This window comes from Myodes glareolus, chromosome 3 (assembly GCF_982192425.1).
Source record: "Myodes glareolus chromosome 3, mMyoGla1.1, whole genome shotgun sequence".
Lineage (NCBI taxonomy): Eukaryota > Metazoa > Chordata > Mammalia > Rodentia > Cricetidae > Myodes > Myodes glareolus.
The window spans coordinates 79,838,908-79,860,531 of NC_142028.1; the positions used below are offsets into that span (position 1 = coordinate 79,838,908).

The following is a 21,624-nucleotide window of genomic DNA, read 5'->3' on the forward strand; positions in this document are numbered from 1 at the left end:
GAAACCACATTGCATAGCTTATATCTTTAAAACCTTGTATTTAAAGTTTTTACTATTATGTCTTTTCTAAGCATTATAGATTTGAAAATAATTTTCTCATTTTTATCAAAAAAGATATATATTCATTTATGAGGTACATTTTAGTAAATTAGTGACAATATAAAAAATGTAAAAATCAAACCGGGGAAATAAACTTTCATATCTTTTTACCCAGTAATAATTTTGTGTACTGAGAAGTTCTCTAGGCATGTCAAATATAACAGAGGTATCTATACTATTTTGATACATAAAGAGCCTACTGTGTGGACATGACTACCTGAATTTCACTGTGTGTGTATGTGTGTGTGTGTGTGTGTCTGTGTGTGTGTGTGTGTGCAATCCAGAGCCAGTAGCACAAGCCTATAATTTAAATGTGGGAGAGGTGGGGGCAGGCAGATCCTTTTGGTTTTCTGGGCAGTCACTCTTGTTAAATCAGAGAATGCTAGTTTTAAACAGAGAGACCCTGCTGTGGAATAATCATTTTGTACACTGTGAAGATTTGTCACTTGAATTTGTTTAATAAAAAACTGACTGGCCAGTATCGTGACAGGAAGTATGGATGGGACAGCCAGACACAGAAGAGGCAGGAAAGAAGGAGGGCAGAATCAGAGGAAGAGTCACCAAACAGAAGAAGAGTAAGCAAGACATATCGGAAATATAAATGCCATGAGCCTTGAGGTAGTACCTATATTAATTGAAATGGCTTAATTTAAATTGTAAGAGCTAGTTAATAATAAGCCTGAGCTATCAGCCAAATATTTATAATTAATATTAAGTGATAATTTGGGAATGGACTGATGGGACTGGAAAACTGCCTACAAGACCCTGTTTGAAAATTTAAAGTGGAGAGGGATTGAGGAAGACACTTGACATTGACATCTTATGTCCACAGACATTATATATATTACACAGATGGACACATGCATATTGCTAGTTCCCACTAAACAGCAGCCTGCCTCTGTTGTCAAAGCAGTTACACCATCACCTGTTACCAGATGCCTTTCCACTATCAGCTATGTGTTATATAAATTATGGTTGGTCTTAATATAATAATTCCAGAGTCAGATACAGGAGTTAATGTTGAAGATCTGATTCTGGAATTATTGAAGACCAGAGAAGCAAAGTGGCCAACCACTAGAGCATTCTTACCTCTACCAATGCTCAGACCAAAGGGGCAATCCTGTCCTTAGTATGCTTCAGACTGTACTTTTCTCAGACTGCACTGAGATCCTGTCTCCTCCTACTTTATATTCCTCTCTCCACCCAACCACATCACTGTCCAGGTAATAATGTTTGCTCTAGGTACTGTTAACTCATGTCTTACTAAAAGAAAGGATAGTTGAGAACATATGTGATAACATACTGATGTTCTGTGGGATGCCAGAGATACTTTAGAAAGACAAAAGCAACAACTTTAATTTGTTCATTAATTAACTTGAGTTCTCTAGTTTAAATCAATGAGAGAAAAAATACCTATAGGGAGGAATCTTTAAGTAAAATGGGCATATTATATTATCTATTTATTTATTCATTTATTCTTTTCTCATACAGTACATCTTTACTTCAGTTTACCCTCCCTCCACTCCTCCCCATTCTCCTCCCATCTCCCTTCTCCACTAGATCCATTCCTCTTCCTTTCTGGTCAGACAAGTACAGGCCTCTAAGGGAATACATAACAAGATACAATATTTCTAGACGCAAACCCTCATATCAAGACTGAATGATTCAATCCAGTAGGAGTAAAAGGGTCCTAAGAGCAGGCAAAAGAGTCAGAGACACCCCCACTCCTACTTTTGGGATACCAAGATATATAACCATAACATATACGCAGAGGACCTATGTCAGACCCATTCAGCCTCCTTCATGAGCCCCAATCAGCCCTGCTTAGTTGATTTTGTGGGTTGTGTTCTTTAAGTGTCCTTGATCCCTCTGGCTCCTACAATTTTTCCTCCCCTTCTTCTCTGAGGTTTCCTGAGCTCTTCATATTGTTTAGAAGTGAGTTTCTTCATATGCTTCCATAAATTGCTGGATGATACCACCTGAGACAATTGTTCTGGTTGCTCTGCAATTCTCTGTGACTTTGGTTAGGCTCCGATCTATAAGTATAGAAGAATACCTTTAGAAATCATTTCATTGACCTCTCTCTCTCTCTCTTTCTCTCTCTCTCTCTCTTGCTCTCTCTCTCTCTCTCTCTCTCTCTCTCTCTCTCTCTCTCTCTCATTTATCTTTTTGTTTGTTTGGGAGTATCTTTGGTTCTATCCAGGTCTTTGAGCTATTCAGTCTCCAGTTCCTGTTTCTCCAGTCAATGTCAAAAGTGGGTTCCCTCTTATGGCATGGTCTCAAGTTGGACCAGTCATTGACTCGCCATTTCAACAAGTTCTGCACCACCTTTACCCCAGCACATCTTGAAGATAGGACAGATTGTTGGTCAAAGAATTTGTGTCTGGGTTGCTGTCCCAGTCTTACAACTGGAAGCTTTGCCTGGATACTGAAGATTGTCTATTCAGGCTCTATGTCCCCAATTACTAGGAGTCTTTGCTAGATTGACCTTCATAGATCCCACAGAGCTTCCATTATACTCGGTTTTCTTATAACTCCACAAATGCCCCTAAATTCCAGGCATTTCTCCTAGCACTCTCTCCCTCCACACCCCATCTTTCCAGTTCTTGTCCCCACAAGCCCTCAGTTAACAGGCAAAATCACTCTATTTCACCTTTCCAGGGAGCTCCATGTATCCCCCCTTGAGTTCTTCTTGTACAGGAGTAACTTATTGAGAAAAGGAGTCATAGATATTTGTGATCTTTCTCTTTGTCATTGTGTCTGTCTCTCTCTAAATTCTAAGGACTTAGGTAACAGCCACCATGGCCTATGCTTTGTTGAGAGAATGATACTACAAAATAAAATTAGTGCTTATATGAAAGACATCAGAAATTATACAGGGCATGTGTGGTCTTAAAATATTTTCTAAAACTCCCCTCATACCATTATATATCCTTTAATGTGGTCACTTCCAAATGTGAGAATTATAGAATTATAATAATGAGCCAGGGGAAGGGTACAGGGAGTTTAGTTAGTTATAAAACACAGGGTTTATCCCAATATTTCAATAAAACCTTGTAAAGCTAAAAAAAAAAATAAGTAACATTAAAACAGGGTATAATGAACCTGTAATCTCAGACAGAACTTGGGAGGTTGTTGCTGGATGATTCCTAGGATTAAAGCCAGCTTGCACTACAGAGTAGGTCCTATTCTAGCTTGAACTATGTAGTATTATCATACATCAGGAGTATAAAAATTACACAGAACATACACATATTTGGAATCATTGTAATTTTTAAAAATGTTGATCTGATTATTGCTCCTAAATTATTTTATGTTCAAAATTTGAAAGCTAGTTGGTGTTCAAATCAGCAGTAAATTTTGATCAACTTCAATTTTTGCTTGCCTCATCATTAACATTTTCTAATAAAATTCTGTATTAACCCTTTGAGATACATTGGAATAGACTAAAAGCAATTAATTGAAAGATATGTTCTCAGTATATTGCAGTGTGTAATCGCTAGTAGAAATCAATGGATATATTGCATTGACTCTGTTTTCAGAGTTCTAGGTGAAGAAAGAAGATCAATTGATGAAATATTTAAATTGATAAATCAATTATCATTTTTCTCAATGGATACAAAGAAACAATATTAATAGCACTCTTGTCACAAGTGGTTGAAAAGAGGCTTTATCTTAGTCCTGCAGTCTTCTGTATTATGAGTACAGTTCAAGTACTCATTGACTCTCCCCTGTTGTACTCCTTTGAATCAATAGTTAAATGTGATTTGAGCTAGAATATTGACTATCAATTTTATACAGTTTCTTTTTTTATTAATGCATTCTTCTCAATCCAAGATAACAAAGGAGTTACTTTCCTTGCTGAATCTGAATACAGGAATGCTAATTTATATTAAAATGTCTCACATGTCTTTTGCATTGGTATATCTCAACTGCTGAGACTTCCTAAGCACTTATGGCGCTTAGCAAGTATCCTCATTTTGCTTTGTTCAATTCCATATCAGCAACTTCATCAAGAATACTATAGAAAATCAAGTCAAAAGATGCAAATATGCAAATACAGCAAATAATTTTTTTAAGGAGGTTAATCTATGGGTTTATTTTGTTAAATAATTTCTCTGGATTATCATAAGAACACACTACAGCTTTTCATTGTATTTGAATTGGAAGCTCACTAGCAATAAAAATTACAGTTTAATTAGCAATCTGCACATTTTTAATGTGATGTTTTAGAGTGGTAAGTTATGTAGATCAAATAAACAGGTATTGAAAATTTCTATTCTGGCTTACATTTTTAATATCTCCTTCTCTTTGCATGAAGACAATAAGTTGCATAATAAAATCAGTGCATTTAGCTTTGGGCATAAGTTGTGGAATGTTTCACAGATATGAATGTGAGGTTTGGAATTTTCTTGGTCCATTCCCTGTGAGAACTTGCATTGTTCTCATAGAGAAATTTATGGCATTATAATATCATATTGAAATTTTAGGTGAAAAGGGAAGAAACAGTGTGAGACTTCAGTAAATAGATGAAAGATAACAGTCTTTTCTCCTTTTCCTGATACATTTGTCACAAGTATACAGTCACACCCAAGGCTGTGATTAGCATTTGAGGCACCAGCATTCATTAATATAACTATATAGCCCAGAAGACTTGAGAAGGCTGTAACCTTAGTGTTCATAAAGCAGACGTTCTTTATGCTTTCTTTTTGTTGTTTTTTTTTGTTTTTTGTTTTTTTGTTTTTTTTTTAATTAATTAATTTATTTATTTAAAATTTCCACCTCCTCTCATCCTCCCATTTTCCTCCCACTCCCCCACTCTCCCTCCCCCTCACTCTCCAGTACTAAGAGAAGTCAGGGTGCCCTGCCTTGTGGGAAGTCCAACCCCCCACCCCATCCTAGGAAGGTCAATACTAAGACACAATGATAAGGAATTTCCGTTCTTTGATATCTTGACATCACACAGAAACATATTCTATGAGTTGACACTTTTAATCTCATTTACCTTTCATTCTGAAGTATACATAGGAAATGAGCATAGTGGCAGAAACCATCAGTGCACAAAGGATGACGCTTATATCTTCCAACCACAAAGTATCCAATTCAAAATGTGCATCTGAAACAGGGACTGGGGAGAGTTACAAAATTAGGATGGTCACAGCAGAGTCAGTAAATCTGGACTACAGACTTAGGATATACTTCTCAGGTTCAGTTGCTCTGTGCCTTTTGGATATACAAGTGTGGGAAAGAAGGCTGTAGGCTATGTGGTTGGTGCTGAAGATGGGCTTTTCAGGCTAAATGTAGATGTGGTTTGAGGTGACAGAACTTCACCCTCCTATCATCGGCATTGTGGTAGCTTTGGTTTTCCAGAGTATAGAGGACAAACGAATGCATTATGCCTTTTTGTGCTTTCTCCAGTGCAGAGTATGCTCAGATATCTGTGGCTTGTAGCATATACTGTGTAATTGACAGAAGCAAAGTTCATTGGGTAAGAGTGAACCTAAACTGAGGAAATGTCTCTATTAGATTGGCCTGTAAGTAATTCTCTAGGATCTTTCTTATTAAAAATTTCTATGGGCGGGTGTAGCTCACTGGGAGAAGTACAACCCCTTTAGATGATGGACTTGGGTGGTATAAGAAAGCAAGCTAAACAGTATTTGGGAGTTGAACCAGTAAGTAACATTCCCCATGTTCTCTGCTTTAGGTCTTCCTTTCTTTGAGTTCCTGCCCTAACTTCCATCAGTGATTGATGAGAGTTGCAAGATGAGAATAAACCCAAACTATCCAGTGGTCAGTGTTTTATACAGTAATAGAAACAAAACCAGGATAAATACTGTTAGATTAGCAGACTCTCTGAAATAGAAGAGTTTTTCACAATATTCAGAAGTCATATGCATGAGAATTTAATATTTCTATCCTTATTTTCTTCTACCTGCCTTTCCATGACCAGGCCTAGCTGGGAACCACACCAAGGAACTTTCTTGGAATAAACCCACACAGTCTAATATGATTCATAAGAAGCCCATCACATGCTTATAAGTGGATCACATTCCCCAATCTCCTCAATCAATAATCAGTATTGAATATATGAAAGGCTGACATAACTACTCCTGCAACATGACCTGAAATCAACCAAGTCTTGGCAAAAGCAAAAACAGAACCAAATTGTCAATCATAGGAACATAGGTACACTAGGATCTTGGATACACAGTCAACAATACAAATGCTTGCATCTAGGTCCCACCACAGGAAACAAAACAATATGAAAGTTCAAGACAATATTTCCTCTTGACGAAGTCTAACAATTTAACACAAAAGTTCTATAGAAAAGTCTCATACCCACCAAATGAGAATCACCTACATCAATCTAATAACATGGGGTTTACAGCACAATCATTAATATGATCAAAGAATTTAATACCTCCAAAGAGGATACAAGCAAACACTTAAATTAACTTATTATAGAACAGAAATAAACTCCCAATTGAAGTGCATGGGAAATCAAACCACTGGATAAAATTATGTAGAAAAAAAGTTTAAAAACTTATTTCCATGAGGAGATAGAAATACTGAGGAAAATTCAAGAGACTGAATCAGATAGAAGTCAGAAGTTCTGAACTTGAAGATAAAGCAGAAGTCATAAAGAACCAGTCAGTGAAAGATAATGGTTTAAAAGAAAACAGCAACCAAAGATAGTGGCACGGTTGGAGCTATGCATTTGTTGAGGTGGGTGGAGTCTTTTTTTGGAGGAAGTGTGTCACTGTTGAGGCAGGTTTTGAGGTTTCATATATGTTCAATATACTGCCAAGTATCTCAGACCACTTCCTGTTGCCTGTGAGAGAAGATGTATGGCAATTGGCTACTTCTCCAGCATCATATCTGCCAGCACATATTGCAGCAGTGATAATTGATTAAACTTCTGAAAAATTAAGCCACCCTAATTAAATATATTTTTATTTATAAGATGTACCATGGTTATGATGTCTCTTCACAGCAATGCAAACTCTGAATAAGACAACACTGAAATGTTTTTGAAAACACCAGAAAGGAATATATAGAAACATTAGAACACTACAAATGATCAAATGCACAATCTACAAGCATAAGAAAAGAATCCAAGGTGAATATCATAGACCAGATTTTTAAACGAATGAGAAAAGAAAACTTCCCCAAATTGAGAAAAGTAAAAGCATACAGAAGAAACACACAGAACACCAAACAGACAGGACCAGAAAAGAAACTCTCCATAACATATTATAGTTAGCACACTAAACATATTAACAAAAAAAGAGGACATTGAAAGCTAAAAGAGAAAAACCACAATCCATATACAATGAAAAGCCTATCAGAATAACAGCTGATTTCTCAAAGGAATCTCTGAAAGCTATGAGTCTGGAAAAGGGGTTACAAGTTACAAGAGAATACAGGTGTCTACCTGGACTATTACATCCTGAAGAATAATCCACTATAATTGAAGGGAAAAGATAAAGTTTTCGTGATAAAAACAGGTTAAAAGAATTCATTCTAAATGAACCCTTCAGAGAGTATCAAAGTAACAATGCAAAAAGAAGAGAGGCATAATAAAAAGTAAGTGATAAACCAAACTTTTAATTACTGAACCACAAAGCACACTAAGATCACAAACACCAAACCCTCCAATGATGACAATTAATTTCATTAATAACTTGAAATACCAATGGCCTTAATGTCTCATTGAAAAGACACAAAATAGTTGAATGGGTAAGAAACAAAACCCACCTGTTTCTTATCTAATAGACAGTCTTTTTACCTTCAAGTATATTCTACCCTAAAGTTAAAGGATGGGAAAACATATTCCAAAATAACCAGGTTAAGAACCAAGTAAGCAGGCATTGCTATACCAATATCTTACAAAATAGATGTTTAAACCAAATCAATGAAAAGAAATAAAGAGGGTCATTTCATTCTGACCAAAATTATCTTCCGATCTTTTTACAAACAGACTACTGTATACAATGTTTTGATGGATCAATAATATAACAAAATCATACTGATGAATTTGTGTGTTAACTCAAGTTTGATTTTAGACTGTGACCTAATCCCACATGAATAAATTAATAAAAAAATTACTGAAAACTAGCTCAAGTTTGTGACTTTGGCATTGGACTTTGGGGCTACAATTCTGGATTAATATGAATAAGTACTACGTCTTATCACCTTCACCTTCTTGTTATAGCTTCCATTACACCTGTGAAATTTAGGAGAATGAAAACAAAAATGTATAACAAGTAGATAGTGCAGGAGTCTATAGATCTTGTAATCCAAATTGTTATAATTTTTTTTAAATGACAAGAAAGAGTCAAATCATACAACAGGACTCCCATGGGAGGTTTACAGAAAGAGGAGAAAGAAAGGGCAGAAAAGCAGAGAAAAAGGCAAAGATGGGGACTGAGGGGGGAAAGAAGAGAGAGTAAAGAAGTGGAGTAGAAACAGTTCCCTGGGTATAAGAGAGGCAGAAGACAGAGAGACAGAAGGTGGGCAAGGTCTATCTTTGATAAGGAACATGGCGAATGTGCACAGGGAGTGCTCTTAGTGGCTGCAGCTGATGACTTACTCTGTCAGTACCCTCAAGGTAGGTCAGTACAGATGCCTGAATACTAACACAGACAAACATCACTCTTCCTTAGACAAATATTTTTACCAGTGACTAGGCATTTGGGAAAAGATATATTTACTAAAAGTTTCCATATAATTGATGATACTTACCTCTTTGTTTCCTATTCAACCACACCATGACTCCTATGACAATCAACACTGAAAGCATTATTATCAATATGCCCATCACCCAAGGAGCAGCCCACGTGCGCCACCTACCTAAAGAAACAAAGTTATAATCAGTGGTTGTGGTTTAAAGATTCCTTGGGCTTGTTAATATATATCAAGAAAGCATGAGCTATAAGTTGATGTCATCTCTCTATGTTAGAACACAGTATGACATAGAACTGAAGATCAGAGAGTTGCCAGTGACATAAGGAAGGACTAGAAGGCCTTATAGGATAGAAATAATTCTTAGAAGCCTGCAGAAATAAGCTCATCTTTACTTTCCCTCTTGTCAATCAGTTTATGATATGGTAATTTTCATTATAATATTAATAGTGCCTCCTTGGAAATGACCCATTCAATACCTTGTCTACAAGTAAGTACAATGTTTGGAATTCAAAGTGCACCAATAGGAAGCAGTTTAATAAAAGGATATATTTGTAGTATAGTTCTGTTTAAAAATGCTTTTAATGTAGATCCCTCAAGAGCAATTAAACTACATTTAATCCTTCATAGCTGAATTATTGTGAGACACACAGAAACAGTTTTACATTTTTAAAAAAATCTTGGTCTTTTGAGAGAATGTAATTACACCATTTTCCTCTTTCTTACTCTCCCTCCAAACTTTCCCATTTTCTCTTTCTCCCACTGATCTCTTTAAAATACATGACTTAATTTTCAATTGTTATTACATACATATATATGCATAAGGAATAAGGGCCCTTAGCTTGCAATGCTGGCATGCATGCCTTAGTGGTAATGAGCAATTCTCTAACTGAATTAAGACCTACCTCAACAAGAAAGAATCATGTCTGGTCCTGGAATCCTAGCCAGCTATCCAGGACTAGTGAAATCATGGACCTTTAGGGGAACCTAAAACTTTTACTTTACTAACTAAACCTACCTAAAATCTAACTACATTCTAAGTATTTCCTTATACTTACACTTTTAAAGAATGCAGTAACATTTTAGGGATATGCCCAGTTAATAGCATGTATGCTTGCTATAAACAAGACCCAGGGATCCATCCCTAGAATTGCTTAAAACTGTGCTTGTGACACAAATCTATAAGCTTAGTATTAGGAAGGAGAAAGGAAGCAAAACAAGTTGAAGGTTATTCTCAGGAATAATAAATTTGTGGTCAGTTTTGATCACATATCTTCCAGACATACCTTCTTATATTCCCTAAATGCAGTGACAGAAAATGAAAGCTATGTGAGTATGCTAGAAAGCTCAGGCTAGAATAAAGCTTTTAATGTTAGCAGGAAATTTATGGACTTGAGAATAGTTTAAGAGCACTAAGATTGAAATTTTTACCTGATGGCTAAATTACTTATAAAAGATCATCTAGGGTGACTAATTGTGCTCTACCAAAAGGGATCTGCATTTGAGGCTTTTTAAATTGAGAGCACCCTCAAACCCAAAACATATTTTTATGATATAAATATAGCACTCCATGATCTTACGAGTGTAGTACAGTTGAAAATGGATGTAAACTTTGTCTTCTATCATAAGTAAACCACCAGATGTCACAATTAGTACCACTCTTTCTGTGATCTATTCTCCATTTTCTGTGAAAAGTGACATCCATGTAGTCATTTTACCATGTACAGTTGAGGACATCACTGTTACCCCTGACATGATCATTGGATCCTTTAAGAAGTGAAATGATAAGCCCATAAAAATGGTATTAAATTTAGAAAGTTTTCCATGTCAGTTTGGGTCTATACTATAATAGGACAAAAATTTCACCATTATTGAGTTCTAGGATCCCAAGTTTAACAAGCTCATTTGTAACATGAAAAGGCCTGCTTGTTGGGGTATCTGTCCTGCCCAGTACCCCACAGCTGGCAAGCCCCAAAGAAAATCACACAGAGGACTCCATAACATTATTAACTGATTTATAATCGTATGGCCCTTAGCTGAGTCTACTTATTAGCTCTTATAACTTATGTTAGCCCATTATTTTTATCTATGTTAGCCACATGGCTCAATACCTTTCTCAGCGGGGCAGCTTACATCTTGCCTCTCTGGTGGTCTGGGCAGAACTGCGGAGGGAGCTTCCTGCTTCCCAGAATACTCCCTTTCTCTTTGCTCCACCTCTACTTCCTGTCTGATTTTCCCACCTATACTTCCTGCCTGGCCAATCAGCATTTATTTAAAATATGATTGACAGAATAAAGACAATTCTCCTGCACCACTCATTTTCAGCAGAAAGAAAAGACAAACTAGGAATAAGGAAAAACTAAGAATACACATCTAACTGATGACCCAGGTGCATTAGAGCATTCTAAACAGAAAAAGTTGGAAATCAATGTGCATTCAACTTTAGCAACACCCCCGCCAACTTTTCCACTTTGCATTTCTTATCCTTCAACCCTACTTACTTTTATATTTGCGATGTATGTGAAGACAGGAAACCATTACGGAGAACACCATCACAAATAATATCATACCCAAAATCGTTTTCCAGATCCTATTCCATGAAAAAAATGCATCTGAAATAGATAGATGGTCAAAAATCTTAGAATGTAAGAAATATTAAGTGTTTAGACCCATCCAATAACATGATGATGCCTGTAAGATATGTTTCTATTATATAAGATTGTTTTGGCTATCCTGGAGGCATTACCATCCCTGACTTCAAACTCTATTACAGAGCTACAGTATTGAAAACAGCTTGGTATTGGCATAAGAACAGTGAAGTCGAACTATGGAATCGAATAGAAGACCTGGATATTAACCCACAAACCTATGAATACCTGATTTTCGACAAGGGAGCTAAAGATATACAATGGAAGAAGGAAAGCATCTTTAACAAATGGTGCTGGCATAGCTGGATGTCAACCTGTAGAAGAATGAAAGTAGATCCATATCTATCACCACACACAAAACTCAAGTCCAAATGGATTAAAGACCATCTTATACCTGTCAAAATAGCTAAACTCAAAAACACCAATGATAGCCTATGCTGGAGAGGATTGTGGAGTGAGAGGAACACTCATCCATTGTTGGTGGGAATACAAACTTGTGCAGCCACTGTGGAAATCAGTGTGGCGGTTTTTCAGGAAACTGGGAGTCAACCTACTTCAGGACTCAGCAATTCCACTCTTGGGAATATATCCAAGAGATGCCCTAACATACTACAAAAGCATTTGTTCCACTATGTTCATAGCACTCACTCTCAGAACCTTCTTTAATGAAAGGGAAGAAGCAAAATTAATCGCTCCTTTCCTCTGCCTATGCCCGAAACGCAGGTTTCCAGGAACCATTGTAAGATCATTCCCAACTTCATCCTACAGTCCTTTACATTCTTATATTGCGTACAGTACATAATTCATATGTGGATGACCTTCAACTCCTGATTCTTCTTTCTCTACATTCCCAGTACTAGGATTATTAAAGTACAACAAGCATGGTGTATGTGGTGCTAGGCATTGAAATCATGACTTTGTGCATTCTAAGCAAATACTCTATCAACTGTGCTACATGTACAGCCTTCAAACATGTTTTTAAAACAGTGTATCTTCTTAAGGGAGACATGATTCATAAAATACGCTTTTTATGTTTACTCAAATTGTAAATAAGTAACAAGTATCTCCCATTTCATTTCTTGTATTTCATATATGCATGTATTGTAGATATATTATAGATGTGTGTGTTATATATGTGTCTCTAAGCACATATTATGTTAAACATATGTTGTAGTAGAGTATGTGTGTGCATGCAAACACATACACAATACATACACATTTATGTTATAAATTCTGGATGGAGGATAGGTTGTTTAAACTTTGTTTATATTTTTAAATTATTAATCTTCCTGTTTCTAACACAACTATAGTACAAAGCTTTACTAAATTGAATGGCAAAGCTTCACTAAATTGAATGACAAAATTAACATGAGTAAAAAATAAATACAGAGATATTTTGAAGAAACTAAATTGTCTAAAGTGTTAGTTGAGTTATTACAATATAATTCTCTGGAGTTTTTAACATGCCTTGCTTCACCTCAATCTTACATTGGTATCAAAAGCACATCTAAATAACTGACACATGCATGATTATTTAGCAGTTTATACGGCACACTTTAAGTTTCATTTCAACTCTCATATTTAAATTCATTTTCATTGAAGATAATATGGTATGAACTAATTGAAACAGTTTACACAAATCCGTATATAGCAACAACAAGATTTATTTTTATGCTTTTGAGACATAGGTAGGTAAGAGACAATAATATAATTAAGCTATACAGTGGGCTAAAAGAATATAATGCTAAAAGAATAAGAAATGAGTCACACACTCCCAGGTGTGTGGAAGGGACAGATTACCTGCTTTTAGGTGTTTTTGTTTTTTGTTTTTTGTTTATTTTTTTTGTGTGTGTGTATCTAAGTCAAGCAGAAGGGAGTTCAAAGAAATAAGGGAGCAAATAGAATTTATAGCATGTTGAGAATAAAAGACATCCAGTGTAAAGATCCGAGAGCAGGAGTTAGTCTCCATGGATGAAAAGCAACAGAGCTTGTTTGAATAGATATGGAGAATGGAAGCCCATAGATGATGAGATTAGGAAAATTAATGGGCAAGTACAACAAAGAACAGTGTGAGATATTTTATTCTGGAAAAAAAAATGGGAAAATTTTTCAAGGACTTGAACAAAGAGCAATATTTTATGACTATTGCTTTAAATCTTTCCTCCTACTGGCTGATTTTCTCTTGTCATGGGCAAAAGCAGCAAAGGAAAATTTGAGGGATCCTCTTGTTAAACCTGAGCATGAGTGATAGAGTCTTAAAATAAGATGGCAGGGGTAATAGTGGTCAAAAGTGATGATGAAGAATACAGTCATCAACTTGACTTCTTTTATTCTCTGGCTTGTTCTTTTGTGAATTGTTCTATATCTCAGTATATCTTAAACTCCATAATCATAGGTCTGACAACCACCCTGCACATAAAGAGTTTTCTCTTCAGTCCTTACAAAACACCAACTTTCTTGGTACCATTACTGTGTTATCTTTTTCTAAAACCCCTCAACATCTTTTTCTCAATTCTATTCAGCTTATAAATTTATTTATTTGTGTGTATATGCTCATGTATGTACATCAGAAGGTCAGAGTACTACTGTGTGAGTGGGTCCTTTCTTTCTACCATGTGAGTCCCTTGAATCAAATACAGTTCATTCATTATCAAGATATTTATGTTTTACATTTGAAATACAGGATTGAATCTAGGTCACTGAATCCCAGAATCAAATTTATGTTTTGGGATTATAGTAACAATGAGATTCTAGATATATTTTAAAGAAATTTACTTCCATACAGAAAGAAATCAAGTATTACTTCAAGAATTTTATTAGAGAAGCTGAATATCTGATGTTTGATTTGGAATGAAATGAATTCAACAAGCTTCCTCCCTGCTGACTAACTTGCATAATACTGGAAGCCTCTATGAAGATGACTGGTGAGAAAAAACATCAATGGCCCTGCCCTGTGCTTAACTCTGAATACTCTAATTTTGAGGTGTTATGTAAGATGTACCTACTGGGAAAATAGTGGTACAACTAAGTAGGGTAACTCCTTTCTAATTTTGTTTGACACTTGCTCCATGAAAGGAAATTCCATCCCTAATTCTGCAATCTTAGTCAGAAGCCCCTGACTCAGAAACTCATAAGCACAAGTATAGAACATGTTATTGTTTTTCCTCAGTATTTGTGTTGACTGATTGTCTTCTAAATATTTATGTTTACATTCATAGACCAGAGTCTTCTCAAATTTGGTCAGAGAAGTTTCCTTCGCAATTGGCAATAGCTAATGGAAAAATCTTGAAAATAAGAAACTGAGTGCTTAGCCCCTTAACATGGCATCTCTATTAGTCCCACCATCATTAAGGCTCAAGGAACATTTCAGAAGTGAGGGCAGAAAAAATCCAATAGCCAGAAAATGGGAAAGAGTGCTATAAATGATTTCTTTAGGCCTTGCATAAATGTTTCACACATAAATTCATAGCAGCTTACAAGATCTTCATAAAATCAAGTCAATAAAAAAAAACTTGGAAGTTCCATCACAAATCAAGAAACTCTTTACAGTAGATAGATTATGAGAGAAGGTAATTCATTATCTGTTTAGGATGTAATCACTTAGAGATTTCCCATAGTTCAGTGGGTTCCCAACAGTCATTTACATATGGGGAGCACTAAATGGATATAGCAGGTTATTAATTATAAAAAGGATATGGAGTTGGGAGATGTGTATGTTGAGAAGGATAAGGGGGTAGTTGAAAGTAGAGAGAGGTATGATGATATTTCACTATATGCCTGTGTAAAATTCTCCCAAACAAAGAAATTTTTGAAATTGTCAGAGAACTTAATTATATAGACAGTGAAGTGAAATAAGAGAATGTGGAAAAGACAATAATCAAGATAAAAACAATATGATGAATAAAAGTAAAATAAACTTTTGCTTGGAAACCAAGTTAAGAAAGAAAATAAATCCTTGTGTTAGCATTAAATTATCTGAAATGGCTGATATTCAAGAACAAATACTCTGACTAACCTGATAGGACAACACTTGTCCTTTGCTCTTGGCCTGTCAGAGGGTTCTGAAGGCAGCAAATGGCTTTCTGGGAGGAGCTGTCTCTAACGAGAAGGGTCATCGTCATATTGAACAGTTTGTTACCATCCTGAGAATGAGATTTTGATGCAGCTGGAATGACCTCTCCTTTGCTGTCTCTCCATTCCATGAGGGGCCGTGGGAACCAACCTCCAGAGTGACATTCTACAATTAAACCTTTGGTATTAGGAGGATGCACATGAATCTTTACCTGCAAGTTCACAGCTGGTTGGGAACACAGGAATAAAGCATCATTTTTAAGTGAATGAAAGGGAAAATAAAACAGGAAAGCAAAACTCTCCCCCCATTTTAATTGATTACTAAATCTTGAAGAGTCAAAGGCTCTGATTGCATGAGTTTCAAAAATAGGAAAGAACAGTCACAGTACACCTCTAGCAACACATTCTATATGACCTGGCACTTGCTATATAAACACAGGTACTTGTTTCATTTATCTATAAATTTGCTAAAATATATTTACTTCTCACTAACTTAAGACTGGCCTGGAACACTGAAATGTAATAATAAACAAAAGTCATTATTTATTTCCTCATTGATTCTGTGGTTTAAAATGTTTTCTCTATGGTCAACACTTAATTGCTGTTGAGCCCAATTTCAAATGATGAAGTCAGCAATTTCATAAATGCAATTTTGAGTCTTTAATTAAAACTTCACTTTCACATTCTATGTACGCAGTTGATATTTGCATACAGTATACTTCTTATGAAATAAATAATACATCAGTGTTTTCAAAATACAGTACATACTCATTTAAATCAAGTTAAATGTCTTTGAAAGTCTTATAAAATTATCTGGGACATAAGACTTGCCTACAATGTGGAGAAGAAAGAATTATGATTTAACCTAATCCTCAACCAACTCTGTCAAAAAAAAAACCATTCCAATACAATAGAACTATTCTACATATTTGCTGTCTGATCCAATCCCAATTTCTACATGAGATGGTTATACCCCTGAAATGTAGAAAGGGAATATTTCAGAAGAAAATGATCAATTTTAGGTCATTAAATTATATATATATATATATATATATATATATATGTTCTATTGATATTTTTTCTTTCTTCTTTCTTCATTTCTTTCATTCTTCCAATATTTTTCATACAGGATCTCACTGTGGAATCCTGGCAATAGTGCAATTCTCTACATTGACATGACTAGCCTAGAACTCTGTGGACACCAGGCAGGCCTTGAACTCATGAAGATCTGCCTGCCTCTGCCTCCAAACTACAGGTATTAAAGAACTGTGCCAGCACTCCTGGCTTTAAAATATAAATTTAATTAGTTACATCAAATTCCTCAGGCCAGCTCTTAACTATTGGATTGAGAGAAAATACAAGGTTTACAAATGTTAGCTACCTATGAGCTTAGAGTCCAAAACACATATTCTCAAAGTACAAATCAGTTCATTTTTCTTCATTTCTCAATATCTTGCCATTATTTTGACATTTAAAACAGTTTACAGGGGGAAAAGAGAAAAATAAATGTTGTATACTTGCAGACATTAATAAGTCAGGAATGTTAACCTCACACTAAGTAGCCAATGAATTGACTTAAGAATAATTTGGGATAAAATTTACCACAAATAAAATGATTTTAAAATTTAAGTTCCTGGTAAAACTCATGTTTTATTAAAATGCTGTTATAAATTAATGAAAGAATAATATAATCTAAAAGTATTTGGTAGATATGGTAGAAATTTGGCAACTCATATGTACCCAAAACAGAATTTACTGATAGACTTGAGGTGCACACAGCCATAATATTGCTTTTGAGCTAAATAAAAAAACAAAATTTATGAAACTAATCATGTTAATTAAACAAAGTAACATAAACACAAAACACTGAAAATTTCCCCAAGTATCAAACCCTGTTGTATTGAGAATGTGGATTAATAGAAACCTTAGAAAGATTCATGCCTACCTGTGACCTTGACCTCTGTGATGTGCTCTTCGTAGAATTCACCATCTTTGAAGACACAGTGGTATGGTCCATCATCATCAACAGTCACGCTAAAGATCCTGAGGGTCACTTTCCCTTCTCCAATGTCATCTTTCAGGAGTTCAGTCCGCTCCACATAACTGTAAATAGTTTCTCCATAAATGTCTTTACCATTGCTGTACAGGTGTACTGGCTGTTTATAATGGTACCGGAACCAGCGAATCTCCATGTGCACTGCATCTTGTGGTGGGAGCAACTGACAACTGAGTTCAAGGTTTCCACCCACTGTAGCCAAGACTGGCCTAGTCAACCCAATCACTGTGAATTGCTCTGGGAAGGAAAACAAGAACCTAAAGAATCAGCCATGATTTTAATGTCCATCCATAGTCACTCTGATACACAAACCATTCAAAGACACAACAAAAAAGGTAATTACAGATAAATCTCCCATATAAACATTTATACAAAAATATTCAATAAAATACCCTCAAACTGAATTAAAAATCTCATCAAAAATATCATCCACAGTGACCAAGTAGGTTTCATTCCAGAGATGTAGAGATGGTTCAAAACTACAAAAAAACCTTTCAATGTAATCCACCATATAAACAAACTAAAGAGAAAATCCACATACAAATGATAAACAGACTAGGAGCGGGGAAGGGGTTGGGGGAATGGGAGAGGGGGAGAGGGAAGGGAGATGGGAAAGACTGGGGAGAGCTTGGGGGAGTGGAGGGGTGGAGATGGAGGAAAGGCAGATATAGAAGCAGGGAAGAAGATATTTACATTAAGGGAACCATTTTAGGGTTGGCAAGATACTTGGTTCTAGAGGGGATCCCACGTGTCCATGGGGATGTCCCCAGCTAGATCCTTGGGCAGTAGTACAGAGGGTGTCTGAACTGTCCTTGCCCCAAAATTGCACTGATGATTATCTCAAATATCACCATAGAATCTTCGTCGACTATGGATGGAGATAGAGACAGAGACCCTCATCAGAGCAATGGACTGAGCTCCCAAGGTCCAGTTGAAGAGCAGAAGGAGGGAGAAGAAGAGCAAGGAAGTCAGGAGCATGAGGGGTTGGTCCACCAACTGAGGCAGTGTGCCTGTTCTAATGGGAGCTTACCAAACCCAGCTGGACTGGGACTGAACGAGCATGTGATCAAAACGGACTCTCTGAATATGGCTGACAATGGGGCCTGACTGAGAAGTCATTGATTAAGGCACTGGGACTTGTTTCTACTGCATGTACTGGCTTTTTGGGACACTAGTCTATTTGGATGCACAGCTTCCTAAGCCTGGATGTAGTGGGGAGAGCCTTGGACTTCCCACAGGGCAGGAGTCTGCCCTCTCTTAAGGAGGGAGGGAGAGAGAGAAGGGTGAGTGGGGGAGAGGGAGAGAAATAGGAGGAGAGGAGGGAGTGTAAATTTTTGAATGGAAAAGATAGTAAACAAAAGAATTTGGTTTTTAAATCTTATATGATGGTGGTAAATATTTATATAAATTTTAATGATGAATAATGGAGAAATGAGATAGAATATCATTTGGGGGTTATATAATTAGGATATGTGAAATGCTGAACAGATATTATCTCCAATAGTTTTTGTAGTAATTTCACTAAGGAATAATTACTATATTTAATATTTAATTTTGGATGGATGAAATTTAAGAAATGTCCCCAACTTTTTAGAATTCCTTTGAAGTCTTCAAATTCTAGCTTTTTCTGTAAATAAAAAAATCAGAGCCAAAAAAACCACTCTTTACAATAGCCACAAATGTCAGGAGCAATTATCACAAGCTATTGCAGGTCATGATGCAGTTACAACAGGTAGCAACTGATAGTTCAGATTCAACCCACCAGATGAATGATTCTGTGTTGGAGGAACCCTATCAGGCAATGTCTGCAGGGCCACAGACTCTGAAAACTATTGCACCTGTCTGTAATTTCACTAATGCAAATACAGATATGGTATCTCCCATTACCTTGCATTTTCATGTAATGTAATCTCATGATTGCATTTTTATTTTATGGGCACAAATATCTGTGGATGGTCAGGAAGGTGACTTCTCTCTATACCATGTTATATACACCATGGTAAATAAAACAAGTTCTCCACATTATGGTGAGAAACTTAGAAGCCTGAACTCTATCCTTGGTTTACTGACAGGATGATTTGACCAAACATAGTGTCCATTTAGACAGATCAAATGGAACTTTCACAAATTTTACTCATTGTGCAAAATATAGGTGTCTGGCCTTTAGAATTAAAATCCTTCAGAGTATTTATTGTCAACTAAGGCAGAGTCACAAGTATCTAATCAAGGATTTTTCACAATGCAGTCTAAAAAAATAATGCCAATTTTTCATTTGCCAAGTCTAACTGATAAAAAATAAATCTGTGACTCAAAGTTTAGGTAACTGGGCACTGTGCCACTGGGCTCTGATGACAAGAATATTCCTGAAAACTTGAAACTTGTTTTGTCCTTATCACTTACCCAATGAGTTGTAAGTATTGAAATTACTTCAAGCCTCATGAAAAAGGTGTGTTTAAGATAGCTGAACAAGAAGCAGAAGGAATTGGAATTAGAATTGTAGCTAAAGAATTAGAGTTGAGAAATTATAGGTGATTGGGACAAAAGAAATAGAATTAATGAAGAATAAAAGATAATGACACTCAGATGATGTATATGAGTTTTTATCCCTCAGATTAAAAATATACTAAATTCCTTTTGCTACTCTGTGGCTTCTGACCTGAACTCTGGAGGTAGTCTTGTTTGTAGAGCAGAACTCTCAAGCTACTGATACATAAATAATAAAAATATCTTGGGGATAGTTCAAATTAAGCAAGTTAAAGACCTGTATGGTAAACTTCAAGTATTCAAAGAAAGAAATTATAGAAGGTATTAAAAATGGGAAGATTCCATTTTGATGAATTTGTAGGATTATCATCGTAATAAAAGGTCATCTTACCAAAAACAATCTACAGATTCAATGTGATCCCCATCAAAATTTAAATACAATTTTTTACAGATCTTGAAAGAACAATGCTCAACTTCATATGGACAAACAAAAAAGCAAGAATAGTTTAAACAATTCTGTAAAATAAAAGATCTTCTGGAATCATCACCATCTCTATTTCAAGCTTTACTACAGAGTCATCATAATAAACGTGATATTCCTCCCTAAAGTTTGAATTAAAGGTTTGTACCATATCACCAGGTTTCTATGGCAAACTAGTGTGGCTACTGGGATTAAAGGTATGAATCACCACTGCCTTGTCTGTAAGATGATCAGTGCAGTTGTTTTACTCTCTAAACTTCAGGCAAGCTTTATTTATTAAAATACAAATAAAATATCACTACAATGTTTGCTCAATATGAATACTGGGTTCTGAGGAGCAAGTATTTAATATTCTTCACGTTTATTTTCTCCCAAGAATCTGATACAAATCTAGGTAAAGATCTTCTGGTTGAGAATGACTCATTCCTAACCCTGTAGTTACTGTGTCTGAATGAAAATGGCCCCATGGGCTAAAATGTTTGAATATATGGTCCACATTGATGGGACTGTGTGGGAAGAATTAGCAGGTGCGGCCTGTTGGAGGCAGTATGTTACTGGAGGTTGTTTTGAGTTCCAGTGTGCACTGTGGTTAAAAGATGTGAGTTCTCAATTGTTATGGACTTTTTCCACCATTATGGAACCTAATCTGAAACCCTCAGCCTAATTAAATTCTTTCTCTTTTTAGGTTGCTTTGGTAGTGGTATTTTATGGCAGGAATAGAAGAGTAAGACAGTTACCTAGAGCCTTAGAACAATGGTCTTAAAATATTATCCATTGTAACATGAAGGGCTGGCTTGTTGGGGTTTCTGTCCTGCCCAGTACCCCACAACCAGCAAGTCACAAAGAAAATCATACAGAGGACTCCATAAGATTATAAAACTGATTGGCCCATTAGCTCAGTCTTCTTAATAACTAATTCCTACATCTTACGGTAACACATAATTCTTGTCTGTGTTAGCCATGTGGCTCAGTACCTTTTCCAGTGGGGCAGGTTACATCTTGCTTCTCTGTGGTCTGGGCAGGAATGGCAGAGGGGACTTCCTGCTTCCCAGAATTTTCCTGTTCTCATTGCATCACCTCTACTTCCTGTCTGGTTTTCC

At 36.0% G+C, this 21,624-nt stretch overlaps 1 protein-coding gene across 1 annotated transcript; it reads right to left on the reverse strand.

The window, feature by feature from the left end:
• Positions 1-1,669: 1,669 nt before the first annotated feature.
• LOC125412686 (selection and upkeep of intraepithelial T-cells protein 1-like) lies at positions 1,670-17,763 on the reverse strand. Its single transcript, XM_085685914.2, has 6 exons — positions 17,449-17,763; positions 15,448-15,729; positions 11,286-11,396; positions 8,845-8,952; positions 5,105-5,227; positions 1,670-2,135 (listed from the first exon to the last, which is right to left on the reverse strand). Exons 1-6 carry the CDS (start codon positions 17,693-17,695, stop codon positions 2,029-2,031), a joined length of 978 nt encoding a protein of 325 aa, XP_085542040.2. The 5' UTR covers positions 17,696-17,763; the 3' UTR covers positions 1,670-2,028.
• Between the last annotated feature and the right edge of the window lie 3,861 nt (positions 17,764-21,624).

Coding starts and splice junctions, on each gene's coding strand:
- LOC125412686 (XM_085685914.2), bottom strand. CDS start 17,695: ATGGAGATTCGCTGGTTCCGGTACCATTATAAACAGCCAGTACACCTG. Junction 15,730..17,448: donor CACAGAGGTCAAGGTCACAG/GTAGGCATGAAT, acceptor GTTCCCAACCAG/CTGTGAACTTGCAGGTAAAG. Junction 8,953..11,285: donor CATACATCGCAAATATAAAA/GTAAGTAGGGTT, acceptor TTGTTTCTTTAG/GTAGGTGGCGCACGTGGGCT.